The sequence below is a fragment of the Pongo abelii genome, chromosome 19 (genome assembly GCF_028885655.2).
Source record: "Pongo abelii isolate AG06213 chromosome 19, NHGRI_mPonAbe1-v2.0_pri, whole genome shotgun sequence".
Taxonomy (NCBI): Eukaryota; Metazoa; Chordata; class Mammalia; order Primates; family Hominidae; genus Pongo; species Pongo abelii.
This window is the reverse complement of record NC_072004.2, coordinates 88,747,980-88,761,747: the sequence shown is the minus strand read 5'-3', so window position 1 is coordinate 88,761,747 and position 13,768 is coordinate 88,747,980. Positions and strand designations below refer to the sequence as shown.

Genomic DNA, 13,768 nt, shown 5'->3' with positions numbered 1-13,768 from the left:
CACTCTAGCCTGGGTGACAGAGCGAGACTCTGTCCCAAAAAAAAAAAAAAAAAAAAAGGAGGCCAGCCATGGGATGCTCAGGAGGTGGCAGAGGGTGTTGGGGGTTCCAGGCAGAGGGAACAGCAGGTGCTAAGGCCTGGAGGCTGGAGAGGAACCAGGGCACATAGAGAAAGCCAGGTGGCTTGCAGGAAAATGGGGCGAGAACTCGGGCTGGGGGATTGGGATTGGGATTAATTATAAATACAATGGACCACACATGGTGTCTCACACCTGTAATCCCAGCACTTTGGGAGGCTGAGGTGGGTGGATCATTTGAGGTCAGGAGTTCGAGACCAGCCTGGCCAACATGACGAAACCCTATCTCTACTAAAAAAAAAAAAAAAAAAAAAAAAAAAATTAGCTGGACGTGGTGGTGCACCCCTCTCCAATCCCAGCTACTCAGGAGGCTGAGGCAGGAGAATCGCTTGAACCTGGGAGGTGGAGGTTGCAGTGAGCTGAGATTGCACCACTGCACTCCAGCCTGGGTGACAGAGCAATAATCTGTCTTAAAAAATAAAAAATTTAAAAAGTACGCCAGGAAGCCATGGGAGGGCTTGAGCAGTTGAGCAACAGGGTCTCGTTTACATTTAGAGAAAAGTGCTCCAGCTGCTGTGCAGAAGATGGCCTGGCGGAGGGGAGAGAGTAGAGGCAGGGAGGGGAAATCAGGAGGCTGAAGGGTGGCAGGTGCAGAGGAGAGGGCGCTGGTGAGAATCCTGCTGCCTGTGTGCAGAGCGAGCCAGGTAGTCAGGCACTGTCACACTTAACCCTCCCAAAAGCCCCGCGGACAGGCAGGGCAGGCGGCACCCTCATTTCATGATGAGCCAGGGTCACCTGGGAAGTTATACTGCTTGTCCAGGGTTGCCCAGCTGGCCACTGGGGGAGCAGAGGCTGGAAGGCAGGATTTCTGAGAGAACCAAGTGCTCTGTCCTCATGGACTGGAATACTGGCCTTTTGCCCCAGCTTCCCTTGAGCATCTTGTTCAACCTGCAGCTTCCTATGCTGTCAGTGATATATGGCTTTTAAAGAGCTGCAGAGGGCACACCTGTGGCATCAGTTCCTCATTATGACCCTCTCTGGGGACAAGCCCTGGCTCCAGGGAACCCTTTCCCTCCACTGCCCTCAGGGTCTGACTGTGGCCAGAATGAGTGTGAGCTGCTGAATATACGAGTCTGTCCGTCCGCCTCCTGTCCCAGCCACTCTCTTGTCAGTGTCATCTGCCGGATGCGAACCCCAGGGAACCCGAGGCTTCCGTCACTGCGGCAGCAGGACAACATGTTCTGTCCCACGTCCCTGTAGCACAGGGGAGGCAGGAAGGGCCCCCTGAGCTCACCTCCCTCCTTCAAAGACACTCGCTGACTCTGCCTCCCGGGGCTGGAGCCGGAAGCGGGTCCGGATTAGCTCCGGCTTGGTGGGGAGGCAGTGCCGGACAATAATAGCCTCGTCACCCTCCCTGGGCCAGCTGGGGATGCCACAGATTGGGACGCTTCCTGCCCTTCCTCTGTCCTCCCCCTCAGGGGAGCCCCCGCCCCCATGTTTTTGGGGTTGCCACAGGGTTCTCAGTCCAAGAAAACATTTCTCCCAGAGGGTCTGACTGTCCTTGGCGTGGCTCCCCCTGACTGCGTGGGGCCTCTGTGACAAGCCCTGGAGCCCCGGGAGGAAAGGAAGGCCATCTCCGTCTGCTGTGGTTCTGGCTTCTTCTTTGTTTAGCACCCACCGAATGTTCTGAGGCCCAGACACCCCCTTCCTTCTCCTCCACGGAAGCCAAAAGACGAACCCCACAAAGCCAGGAAATGGCCTTGCCCCACGATGACCCTGGGGGTGTGACAGCTTGTCCCACACTCATAGCCCGGGCTCAGAGCCACTTAGCAGGGAGAAGCCTGAATTCTGCAACTTGAGGGAAAAATCGAGTTCTCTTTCTTCCCAGTTCTTAGGACTGTGATACTGGAAAGTTGAGAGAGGAAAGGAAGGGCCTGATGACCTCCAGTGACCCCTCCTGCTCACCCTTTCTGCCGAGCCCCGCACTCTTGTTCCTCCCAGGCTCAGACCCAACACTCCCACTAGCTCCTTGGAGCTGAACCCGAGGCTTTGAACTTCCACAGAAGAAGGAAACAAAAACCCTTTGCTGTCTCCCACAGCCCCCAGCGCTCCCAGCTCGGTCAAGTTCAGTGAGCTGACCACAACCTCAGTGAACGTGTCCTGGGAAGCCCCGCAGTTCCCCAACGGCATCCTGGAGGGCTACAGGCTGGTGTACGAGCCCTGCAGCCCCGTGGATGGTGAGTGGACCCCCCAGCACAGCTCCCCAGCCCCTCACTTTGCAAAAGCTCGCTCTCATCTCAGCGCCCATCACAGCCACTACACATGAGATGAGTGAGATTCAGTGAGAGTCTCCCCATCTTATAAACACAGAAACTGAGTCCCAGACAAGGGAAAGGACATTTCCAAGGTAAAACAACAGCAAGTTGAGGGCAGAGTTGGAAGAGAGATCCAGGTCTCCTAACTTCCAGGCAGAGAATCGTTAAATATATTCTTCCCCCTTTGGTCGACGGAAACAGAGAGGAAAGGAAGGGAAACCTGAGTGGACAGGGCTCTGTTGAGACCATAAAGAAGGGGGGCAGCCAGGGGCGGTGGCTCACGCCTATAATGACAGCACTTTGGGAGGCCGAGGCGGGTGGATCACCTGAGGTCAGGAGTTCCAAGACCAGCCTGGCCAACATGGTGAAACCCCGTCTCTACTGAAAATACAAAAATTAGCCAGGTGTGGTGGTGGGTGCCTATAGTCTCAGCTACTCAGGAAGCTGAGGCAGGAGAATCGCTTGAACCCGGGAGGCAGAGGTTGCAGTGAGCCGAGATCACACCACTGCACTCCAGCCTGGGCGACAGAGCTAGATTCCATCTCAAAAAAAAGAAAAGAGGGGAGCCCCTGAGGGTCCTACTTTGCCCTTTCCCAAATCTTAGGGTTCTCAGCTTTACTGTGGGTTAGTCCTTCTTTAGCTTTTGTGGGAGTCAGGAACCCCTTGGAGAATCTGATGAGAATCTGACCAAAGCTTCAGAGCCTCTCTCCCCAGGAAGATGCACAAGACCAAGGAGGTCCCTGCACCCCCCACTGCCATCTGTGGACCCCAGATCAAGAGCCCTGCTCTGCAAATGACCTCGCTCTTGTCCTTAACACTGTTCATCTGAGTGGTCTTCCGACCCCTTCCTCTGGGCCCCAGCTGGGAACCTGCCCATTTCTGGGCTCCTAGGCTGGGCTGCACAGCCCCTGACAGTGGGCATCTGGCACCTGCCAGCTTTCTACCCCTGGTAACATGCCGAGAAATCCCTGCCATTTTGTTACCAGCAACCATTCTATGAGGACAGGATTTAGGCAGGAAGGAAACTGCACTCTTCACTGCCTGGGACTAGTCCCAGCCAGGTGCTGGGGGTGTGGCTGACCTCTGGAGCTACCCCTCTCACTCTCACCCCTCCAATCACGGAGCCTGGCAAGAATAAGGGGCAGAGCCCTGGGAACATCGCTGTGACCAGCAGTTCTGGGTGAGCCGAGGGAACAATGGCCCTCAGTCTTCCCTGCCACCACCTGGGTGCCAGCAGCTCGTTCCGCAAAGGGGAGCTGTGTGTTAGAACACCAGAGGGGAGCCAGGCCCCAGCAGGAGATCCAGTCAGGTGCAGGGCTGGAGTGGGGCAGAGGACAGCAGTCCCTGAGACAAGGCACAGGGGGTCAGCACAAGCCCTCTTCACAGGGGCCTCAACCCGACCTGTCCAGGACCCTCTCAACTTGTGGATGTGAGCTCTTTGCCATCCAGGTCCACAGTCTGGTGGGATCTGGACTGTGTGGCTCAACTCCACACCCCTACACGTTCCCATCTTCCCATAATAGTTCAGTTAATAAGTGCAGCAAGACGAGGCCCTGCCTGGCCAGCCCAGTGTCCACACCCCAGTTCATCCTGGGTTCAGGTCAACAGCAAACCAGCCTCACAAGAGCCCAGCAGCCCCCACTGTCCTGTAGGGAAAACCAAGGTCCTGGCAGATGAGGGCTTTGTTCAGAATTGTCAAGAAGCAGGTAGCCAGAGTCCCTGTTCCTGGTCCCGGGGTCATTTCATTCTTTCAGGAAGCCCCTTTGAGCCTACATTGTTCCATCATTCAATAATCCACTTAGCAGCTGGGTGCGGTGGCTCACACCTGTAATCCCAGCACTTCAGGAGGTCTAGGCGGTGGATCACCTGAGTTCAGGAGTTCGAGACCAGCCTGACCAACATGGCAAAATCCTGTCTCTACTAAAAATACAAAATGAGCTGGGCATGGTGGTGGACGCCTACTCGGGAAGCTGAGGCAGGAGAATCGCTTGAACCCAGGAGGCGGAGGTTTCAGTGAGCTGAGATTGTGCCATTGCACTCCAGCCTGAGCAACAAGAGTGAAAATCCACCTCAAAACAATAATATTAGTAATCCACTTAGTCAATAAATAGGTCAGGCACCTACGTGCTCTGTTATTTTACTTAAAGCTCATAACATCCCTGCCTAAGATGCTGTGGACACCCTCACTCAGCAGAACAAACTGAAGCCAGGTTAAGGGACATGCCGGGGCCAACGCCATCACTGGGTCTAAGCCCAGCCTCCTGGTTGCAAGGCCTGCCTCTCACTGGTGACTGGCATGCTCGATGAACATGGGAAATGACACTAACCCCGGCTCCCAGGGAGGCGGGCAGTCAGGAGTGTTTGGATTCATGAAGCACAGAGTGCAAACCCCCACCTCCTGAAAGCTGGCTCAAGCCTCCCCTCTAGTTGCTGTGATTTGGGGTGCTGAGGCATCCTCACTTTTGCCCTAAAAAGCTTGGTGGACTGGGCACAGTGGTTCACGCCTATAATCCCAGCACTTTGAGAGGCCAAGATGGGAGGATCAGTTGAGGCCAGAAGTTCGCGACCAGCCTGGGCAACGTAATGAGACCCTGTCTCTACAAAAATTTAAAAATTAGCCGGGCATGATGGTACACACCTGTAGTCTCAGCTACTTGGAAGGCTGAAAGTGGGAGGATGGCTTGAACCCAGGAGGTTGAGGCTACAGTGAGCCATGATTGTGCCTGAGCAACAGAGCAAGACGTTGTCTTTAAAAAAAAAAAAAAAAATCATGGCAGATATAGGTGGTGGAGGGCCATGTGAGCTCCTGGCTGAACCCCAGAGGTGGAGCTAGAGCGAGGCTCAGGTAGAGGACCTGGTCAAAAGTGTGTCCCCCCAACTCTGGGCTTTTGGTATTTTTATGGAAGCACTTCCTGAAAAAGGATATAATTCTAGTCCCATGGGATGCTGCATAAGGGAATAAAAATGGAGCTGAAACATATTTGGGGTGCAGAGGTTACATTAAACAGGATGGTGAGTGTTCTCTTTTCTTTAGATGCTGGTGGACCCTGTAGCTACTCAGTAGACACAGACAGTAGTAGCTTTTCCCAAACGTACTGAACCATGGAGCCGTTCTCCCTGAGAACAGCAGGCAGGACCGTGCTCTGAGAAACACAGCATGGGCAATGTGGCTGTGTGGGCTGGGGGTGCATTTCAGCCTGACCTCAAGGAGTGAGGCCCCTGCCCAGGGTCCCGGGGCCCAGGCCACGGCTGCTTCCCCTTCCCCGTGGCCTCCAGTGCCCTCAGTGGGCCCTGCGCCTCGTGGCCCCTGCAGTCCCCACTTGCTGTGCCTCCCCCAGGAGTCAGCAAGATCGTGACAGTGGACGTGAAGGGGAACAGCCCTCTGTGGCTGAAGGTGAAGGACCTGGCGGAGGGGGTGACCTACAGGTTCCGCATCAGAGCCAAGACCTTCACCTACGGGCCGGAGATCGAAGCCAACGTCACCACGGGCCCCGGAGAAGGTAGGAGAGCAACGGACCAGGCATGTCCTCCACACGACAGTTCAGCGCCCCCAGTCAGAAGGGACCCCCGGTGTCAAGAGCTGTGCTGGACCCTGGAAACAGAGTGGAGGACAGAGCTCACTCTTTCCACTGGTGCCCGGTGACCCCTCCCCCCACTCCCTCCTCCCAGGTTCCACGCTTTGATTAATGGCATCAGTGTCCTCAGGTTCCTCAAGCCACAAACCCTGGAGCAGCGTCCCCTCCTCTCCCACTTAGGCCCAGCCCACAGGCCAGGCCAGGCCTGGCCTGGCCACTGCGCCTGCTTCGTTCTTTCTCTCCCCGCTAATTGTGCGGCCTCGTTCACTTCCGTCCTGAAAGGATGCAGCCTGGTAGGTGCCCCTGCCTTTCGCCCAGCCAGAGCCATCTTCCCACGCCCCTGAACCACCCCTACCCTCCAGGCAGCACTTCTCAGAGCAGGGCACACTAAAATGCACATTCCCAGGGTGGATGCTCAGAGGGGTTGATTTCCTGGGGCTGAGGTGGGACCTGGCAATCTGTACTTACACAAAAGCCCCTGGAGGCCGTGACAAAGTGGCACCTTGAGAAACACCTGATGGAGCAGGTCACCTATTCACAGCCAGGGCCCTGCCTCCCCCACCTCACCACCCACCCCCTCCGCAGAATGCCCTTTTCGTGTAACTGCCCCCCCATCCCCCACCCCACCCACCCCACCCACCCCAGGAAGTCTTCCTTAATCTCTTGTATTGTTTCTGTTGTTGTTTGGTGCTTTTTTTTTCCTTTTTTTTTTTTTTTTTTTGAGACAGAGTCTCACTCTGTCATCCAGGCTGGAGTGCAGTGGTGCAATCTCGGTTCACTGCAACCTCCACCTCCCGGGTTCAAGCAATTCTCAAGCTTCAGCCTCCCGAGTAGCTGGGATTACAGGTGATTTCCACCATGACCAGCTAATTTTTGTATTTTTAGTAGAGACAGGGTTTGGCCAGGCTGGTCTCCAACTCCTGACCTCAAGTGATCCACCTGCTGCAGTCTCCCAAAGTGCTGGGATTACAGGCATGAGCCACCGCGCCCAATCACCTCCTTTAAATGTCCTCTTCACCTCCCTTCCCCTCCCACCCCTCATCCCCCCAGGCATTTGCCGTGGTCAAGGTTTAGCCCCCCAAAATCCCTGTTACCGGTCAGTGTAGAATGTCTTGTCCTGAACACAAAAGTCCCCTCCCAGACCACTTTGCTGCCTCCCTCCCTAAGAAGAGGTACAGCCCATCCTGGACTTCCCCTAAAATCCCATCTCGTCCTCTGCCCACCCCTTTCAGCCAGGAGTGGTGCAGGCCTCCCCTCCCCAGCAGTCCTGATCAGCCTGATTCAGGAAGGGAGCCTTCCCCTAATGGCTCAGGCTGGCTGCGCTTCACTTTTTCTTTCTGGCCAGTCACTTTCTATTCCCCACGGTCTGGTTTTGCAAAGAAGCCCTGTGGCTCTAGGGCAAACTCAGGACAAAGCCTGCAGGAGGCAGCCCAGGAGCCACCCAGCCGCTGTCCTTTCATCTGCCTCCAGCCCCACCCCGTGCTGCCTCTCACCTGAGCCAGCTTCCTGGGAAACAAAAGTAGGAGAGAGAGCTGGCAGGCAACTGAGGACCAAGCGTTGGCAGTGGCCTGGGGACAGGAGAGGGCTGTGCGGAGGACGGGCTGTTCTATCCTGAGGCTTGAAGTGTCCCAAGCTGGGAGATGGGGAGGTGGGAGGAGATAAAGGGCAGAGGGTACAGAGAAGGTAATGGAGGGCACTCTGAGAAAGAAAGAACCGGCCGGGTGCGGGGGTTCACGCCTGTAATCCCAGCATTTTGGGAGGTGGAGGCAGGTGGATTGCCTGAGCCCAGGAGTTCAAGACTAGCCTGGGCAACACAGCAAAACCCTATCTCTACAAAAATAAAATTATCCAGGCATACTGGTGAATACCTGAAGTCCCAGCTACTCAGGAGGCTGTGGTGGGAGGATCGTTTGAGCCCAGGAGGTGGAGGCTGCAGTGAGCTGTGATCGTGCCCCTGCACTCCAGCCTGGGCAACAGAGTGAGAACGTGTCTCAAAAAAAGAAATAAAGAAGCCATCCTCCCACATGGTGTGGGTGCCGGGGGGAGTTCTGCAGGGGGGGAACATGCAGCCAGGCAGTGGCTGGACTCGCTAGAAGCTCCTGGCCCTGGAGAAGGTGCGGGCTATGTCCTCAGCCCTGAGTACTGTCCTGTGCAGGATGAGTACAGGGTCCTGAGGGCTCCCTGCCCTACCACACTCACTCAGGCGTGTCCACCCCACCTGACCCCTCAGCTACTCTGCCCTTGTGCTGCAGACAGGCTGCTCCTTAGGGAAGGAAGGAAATGGTGCCCTCCAAGGCCGTGGGGTGGGCATAGGGGTCGGGCGGGGCTGCCAGGCTGTGTGAGCAATGGGGTGGGCATAGGGGCCGGGTGGGGTTGCCAGGCTGTGTAAGTGGGTCCCTGGCCTCCTGTCTGGCCTGCTGGCTCTCCAGGGCCCTGGGGGAGCATCAGTGTGAGGCTAGACTCTGCTCCACAGAGACCCCCCCACCAACAAACCAGGTGGCCACCCACTCATGCACTGGTTCCCTCTCTCATCACCTAAGCACAGAGGAAGCACCTACTGTGTGCCCAGCTCTGGGGGTACAGAGCCCCGCCTTTGGTGGGGAACAGGATTGGAGGTGACAGCATGTGGGGTCGGGATTCTGGACGGGCATCCCCCAAGAGAAGGGGCTCAGAGCCCCTTGTAGACAGATACCTGGCTCACTCCTCTCACTGCTGGAGTCACCTCCTCTCATCTGCTCCAGCTCCTAGGGCCGGCTCCCTCAATGGCCCACATCCCAGGCTGCTCCTGACATACCTTCATGCCAGGAGAGCGGCAAGGGGCCCAGTCCTTCCTCCCTCCTCCTAGCAGCAGAGGCCCCAAGGCCTCCTGGGGTGTGAACCCCCTCTCCCCTTGTCTAACCTAATAGCAAATGGACTTACGGTTGGGGGATTTCAGGCAGGAAGGAGGGAGGGCTGACATCATATCACCTACCAGGAGGGAGAAACTGTGGACTCTTCAGCCCCGCTCCGACCAACCCCCTCCTCTCATGGGCCCACTCTGCCATCATCGCACCCACCTCTATTCCCCGCCATGCAGGACACAGCCTTCAAGCCTTACCTTCCAAAAGGCCCTTATAGAGGGGGAAACTGAGCCACTGGAAGGCTATGTGAATTGATCAAAATCACCCATCTAACACGTTCTGGGCTGGAACCCAGGTCTCCTGACTCTACTCCAGGGACCTTTCTGGACCATTCCATTTGTCTTCTGCCCTGGGATTTGGAATATGCAGCGTAGGGGTAGCCCGGGGGGACAATAGTCCATCCTGGCAGGCCCAGCCTGAGATGCACTCTCAGGCCGCAACATTTGCAGGGCTTCCTGGCGGCTCTCTGTCCAGGGTTGGTTTTGTCACCCAGTGTTCCTCCTCGAGCCCAGAGTGACGGGCTGGGTGGCTGTTCTGGGTTCCATACATCCCTCGCCTCTGTGTGCTGTCTGCAGGTGCCCCAGGACCGCCTGGCGTGCCCATCATCGTGCGGTACAGCTCTGCCATCGCCATCCACTGGTCCAGCGGAGACCCGGGCAAAGGGCCCATCACCCGCTACGTCATCGAGGCCAGGCCTTCAGGTGCGCCCCGCCCTGCTAGGCTGAGACCCCACAGCTCATTGTCTCCCTCCTTCCTGGGTCCCTCCACTTGGGGCACTTGCCTCTGTCCTCCGCCTGAGAAGGCACTTGTGCTACTACAGGTGAAGTCACCTGGCCCTGTTGAGGAGTGGGAAACCGGGTTGGGGGGCTCCTAGAGCTGGATTCCTGGCTAAGTAACCCCCAGGAGGCCCCCCAGAGAACGGCTGTTAGTGCTAGCTGAGGACCAGCTTGGGTTGAGGGTTGCTCAGAAAGCCAGAAGCCCGAGCACGTGGCTCACGTGGGTCACACACCGAATCCTCCACACGACCCCACTGATGGGTGCCCCATAACTAAGAAGACCCTGGCTGCCTCTCGAAGCCCTGTCTCTGCCATCATGGCTGTCTCAGTGGCTGCTGTAATCGTACCAGCCTCTCCTGTCAAGCCTGAAATTGAATCACAAGAACTTCCAAAGTCATCAAGAGATGAGTGACAGATAAGTCACTCGGGGGGCTGCTCCCCACTGCTCCGGTTTCACCCATCCTGACACCCGCTTGCTGGGCTCTGCTTACTCTCAGGAGCTTGCAGCCGCTGCCAGCTCCCTGCGTTGCTAGGTTTCCAAGTTAATCAGAGGTGCCAGAGTCAGCAAGAGCAGGAGGCCTGTTCTCTGTATCCCATGGATCCGCGGTTAGGTGATTAAAATTGAGAAGGAAAACAAGACTTTGTTGCTGTATCCCAAATAGCAAATAACAATCATAATGGGACGCCACCAGGCATCTCGGTAGCTAATACTTCTAATGGGGAATATGGAAACATCCCAGTGATGAATTGTTAATACTTCAAGGTAGCTGGGCACTAATCATCCCAATAGCAAAGAGTTAATAATTCTAGTAGCTCCTGGAAGACATTACCACTGCTCCTGCCTTAATCACATGCTAATAATCGCAGTTGCATATAGCGAATACATCTAGCTTCTCAGATCTGCTGCGTGGCCAGAGGATGCACGCGGGGCTGGCTCTCTCCCCACTCCAGATGGTCCCTCCCTGACCCTCTGGTGCCGGCTGCTGAGTTGGCCAGGAGACCACTACGTGCTTCTCCCAACCAGGGCCTGCACCTGTTTATTCCACCCAAGTTGGCCAGCTGGGGTGCCAGGCTGTGGAATGTTGGCCCCTGACTCTGGCCCTGTTGATTCTCCGGTGTTTCCTGGGAGGCCCAGCGTGGGACTCTGGTGTTCCAAGTTTGTGGGCTGTGACTTGGTCCACACTGGTGGAATCAAGGCCCGAGCATAAAAGGAAGGACCAAGCCAGGGCCCTGTGAGAAACCAGGACTCGGAGCAGGGCCAGGGCCAGAGAGCAGAGGACAGGATCAGTAACCAGGCACAGGGAGGAAGGAGGAGAGGCGGCAAGGGGCATGGTGGCCTGTCCCTAAAGCTGTTTGAGAGCAGGCTGCTGTTACGGGGTGAACATCTCTCCCCTCCATGTCCCCTGTCCCTTCTTCTGTGCTCCCCTTCTCATCTTCAGGATGGCATAGCCCTTGTCCTACATTTGCCCCTAAATTGCTTGCGCTTCGTGCTAGGCAGGATAAACTAAATACACCCCCTTTCTACAAGCCAGGAGCTGCCAGGCGCTGCAGACCCAGGGAGGGGTTCGCTCAGGGATTTACAGCCCCAGGAGCCCGTCCTGCACATCAGCCAACTCCCGGGGCTGGCGGCTAGAGCCCCAGCGTGACATTCCAGCAGCTTCTGGCCTGGCCCAGTTGCCCCAGCCCCACCCTTTGTCCCTGTGTGGGGTGGAACAAGGGGGGTTAAACAGCAGGCAGGAGATCCCAGCTTCTGGAAGGCAGCAGCAGGGGCCTCAACAATCCCAGCCCATCCAGCAAACACAGGTCCAACTCCTGACTGCGTCGGGCAGGGAAGTTCAGTGCCAGAAATGAGGTGGCCCCAGGCAGTAACACCAGCTCTGCTGCTGACAGCGTGGGACCTTGGGAAGATGAGTGAAGCTTCCTCCAGGCCTTGGTGTCCTCATCTGGAAAATGGGGACAGTAGTTCCTCCCTCTCACCATTGCTGTGGATTTGAAAAGGAAAGCACATAGACCCAGGATGCTTGACAGAGGCGTAAGTGCCAGCTGTTGTCATCATCATCATCATCATTATTATGACATCATTCGAAGATGAGTGAGAGAATTCAGAGGCATGTGAGGAAAATGGATTTGCACCCCAGTACTAAAATTTCAAGGCATGAAGTTCCGAAACTGGGCACCTAATGCTGTGAAAAGGCCAGGGAGGAAAGGTTCCATTTATTTATTCAACAAATGCTGAGAAGGTGCCTGTGTTGGGTGCTGGGCTAAGGAAGACTTAAGATTAATTCGTCATGATCCTTGCCCTTGAGGGATTTCACAGCCAGCAAAGGGGAAAGAGAGAAACAGAGATATTAAACAAAAAGATGGGTCAGGCACGGTGGCTCATGCCTGTAATCCCAGCACTTTGGGAGGCCAAGGCAGGCAGATCACGAGGTCAGGAGATCGAGAGCATCCTCGCCAATATGGTGAAACTTCATCTCTACTAAAAATTAAAAAAAAAAAAAAAAATAGCTAGGCGTGGTGGCACCTGCCTGTAATCTCAGCTACTCGGGAGGCTGAGGCAGGAGAATCGCTTGAACCCCAAAGTCAGAGGTTGCAGTGAGCCAAGATCATGTCACGGCACTCCAGCCTGGGTGACAGAGTGAGACTCTGTCTCTAAATAAATAAATAAATAAATAAATAAGTTAGCCAGGCATGGTGACAGGTGCCTATAATCCCAGCCTACTCAAGAGGCTGAGGTAGGAGGATCTCTTGAATGGGAGGCGGAGGTTGCAGTGAGCTGAGATCGTGCCATCACACTCCAGCCTGGGCGACAGAGTGAGACTCCGTCTAAAAATATATTATATATATATATATATATATATGGAGGTGTAGGACGCAGAAGCTCAAAAACAAGTAAGACCAACAATGAGGCCAAGGTTCGGGACCCTGGAGCCTTCTGCAAGGACAGCTCTGATGTAGACTGGGTCCCCATGGCCTTCCCCAAATTGGAAGGATCCACACTGAAAGTGGGGAGACAACCCCCTCAGCAGGTCCCACCACTGGGTCCAAAATTCAGACAGGACACCAGGGCATCGAGACGCCTCTGCTGCAGTGCTCGACTTACACGACTGAGTCTATGAGAAAGTATGGTGAGGAAAACAAAACCATCAGCCCTAGGGAAGGGCAGCCTCGAACTGGGCACACCTCTGGCAGGAGAGCAGCTTCAACCAGAGGGTGCAGAAGCAGAACGGCGAGAAGAACGGGCCCTGCATGAGAGAGAGGCTGGAGGTGCTTGGTTGGGGCAGGCTAGGGGGAGTTAGGGTCTTTTAGTCCCTGGTGGCAGCAGCCTGGAAGACCCACTGTTGGCCACGGGGTGACTTCCCTGGAGCAGGCCAGACAGAGAGGACCTGCGAGCGGGCCTCACTGACGTCCTTCTACCGTGAAGAGGGGTCTGACTAGGCCCAGGGTGGCTGGGATACTTCAGTTTCCAAATCAGCCCCGCACTGCCACCAGCAGGAAGACGCACCCTCTCTCAGGGCCAGGCTGACCCCATCGGCCCCACCCAGAGCATGCAGCCAGGGCCCCTCCTGGCCTCCCTACCAACATGAGGGATGCCCCAGGGCTATGGCAGGGGCTTGCCTCTTCCCTGACCCGGGCAGCACCCGCACTGCTCCGACTGAACAGCGTGAAGGTGAATTATGTCCCACGAGGGCAAGGCCCAGAGAGCCACGGATAAAGAGGGGAAGGGGATCTGAGGGAAGCTCAGGTGCAAAGGACAGAGGTGGCTGAGGCCAGCACAGGGTGGAGAACAGACAGGGGACCCCTGGAGCCCCCGCGGCCCCTCTTTCTCTTCTCTGCTCTGCTCCTAAGACAGAAGGTGACTGAAGAGGAGCTCGCCAGATCCAGGCAACTTGATTAAGCCCACTCAGGAAACCCACATTTTTCCTGTTGGCTGAGCGTGGTGGCCCACACCTGTAATCCCAGCACTTTGAGAGGCTCAGGTGTGAGGATCGCTTGAGCCCAGGAGGTTGAGGCTGCAGTGAGCCAAGAGCCCACCACTGCACTCTAGCCTCGGCAACAGAGCGAGACCCTATCTCAAAACAATTTTTTTAAAACCAAATCTTTCCTGCAGCTGTTACTAAAAAGAA

The 13,768-nt window shown here is 55.9% G+C and overlaps 1 protein-coding gene across 3 annotated transcripts in view; it reads left to right on the top strand.

Moving 5' to 3' along the window:
* SDK2 (sidekick cell adhesion molecule 2) overlaps positions 1 to 13,768 on the top strand; it is a 314,110-nt gene that overhangs the window by 280,694 nt on the left and 19,648 nt on the right. For all 3 annotated transcript variants that reach the window (XM_054535716.2, XM_054535717.2, XM_024235631.3), the window contains 3 exons: positions 2,175 to 2,312; positions 5,729 to 5,890; positions 9,441 to 9,566. In XM_054535716.2, coding sequence (XP_054391691.2) covers positions 2,175 to 2,312; positions 5,729 to 5,890; positions 9,441 to 9,566 — 426 coding nt within the window. The remainder of the gene's footprint in view (positions 1 to 2,174; positions 2,313 to 5,728; positions 5,891 to 9,440; positions 9,567 to 13,768) is intronic.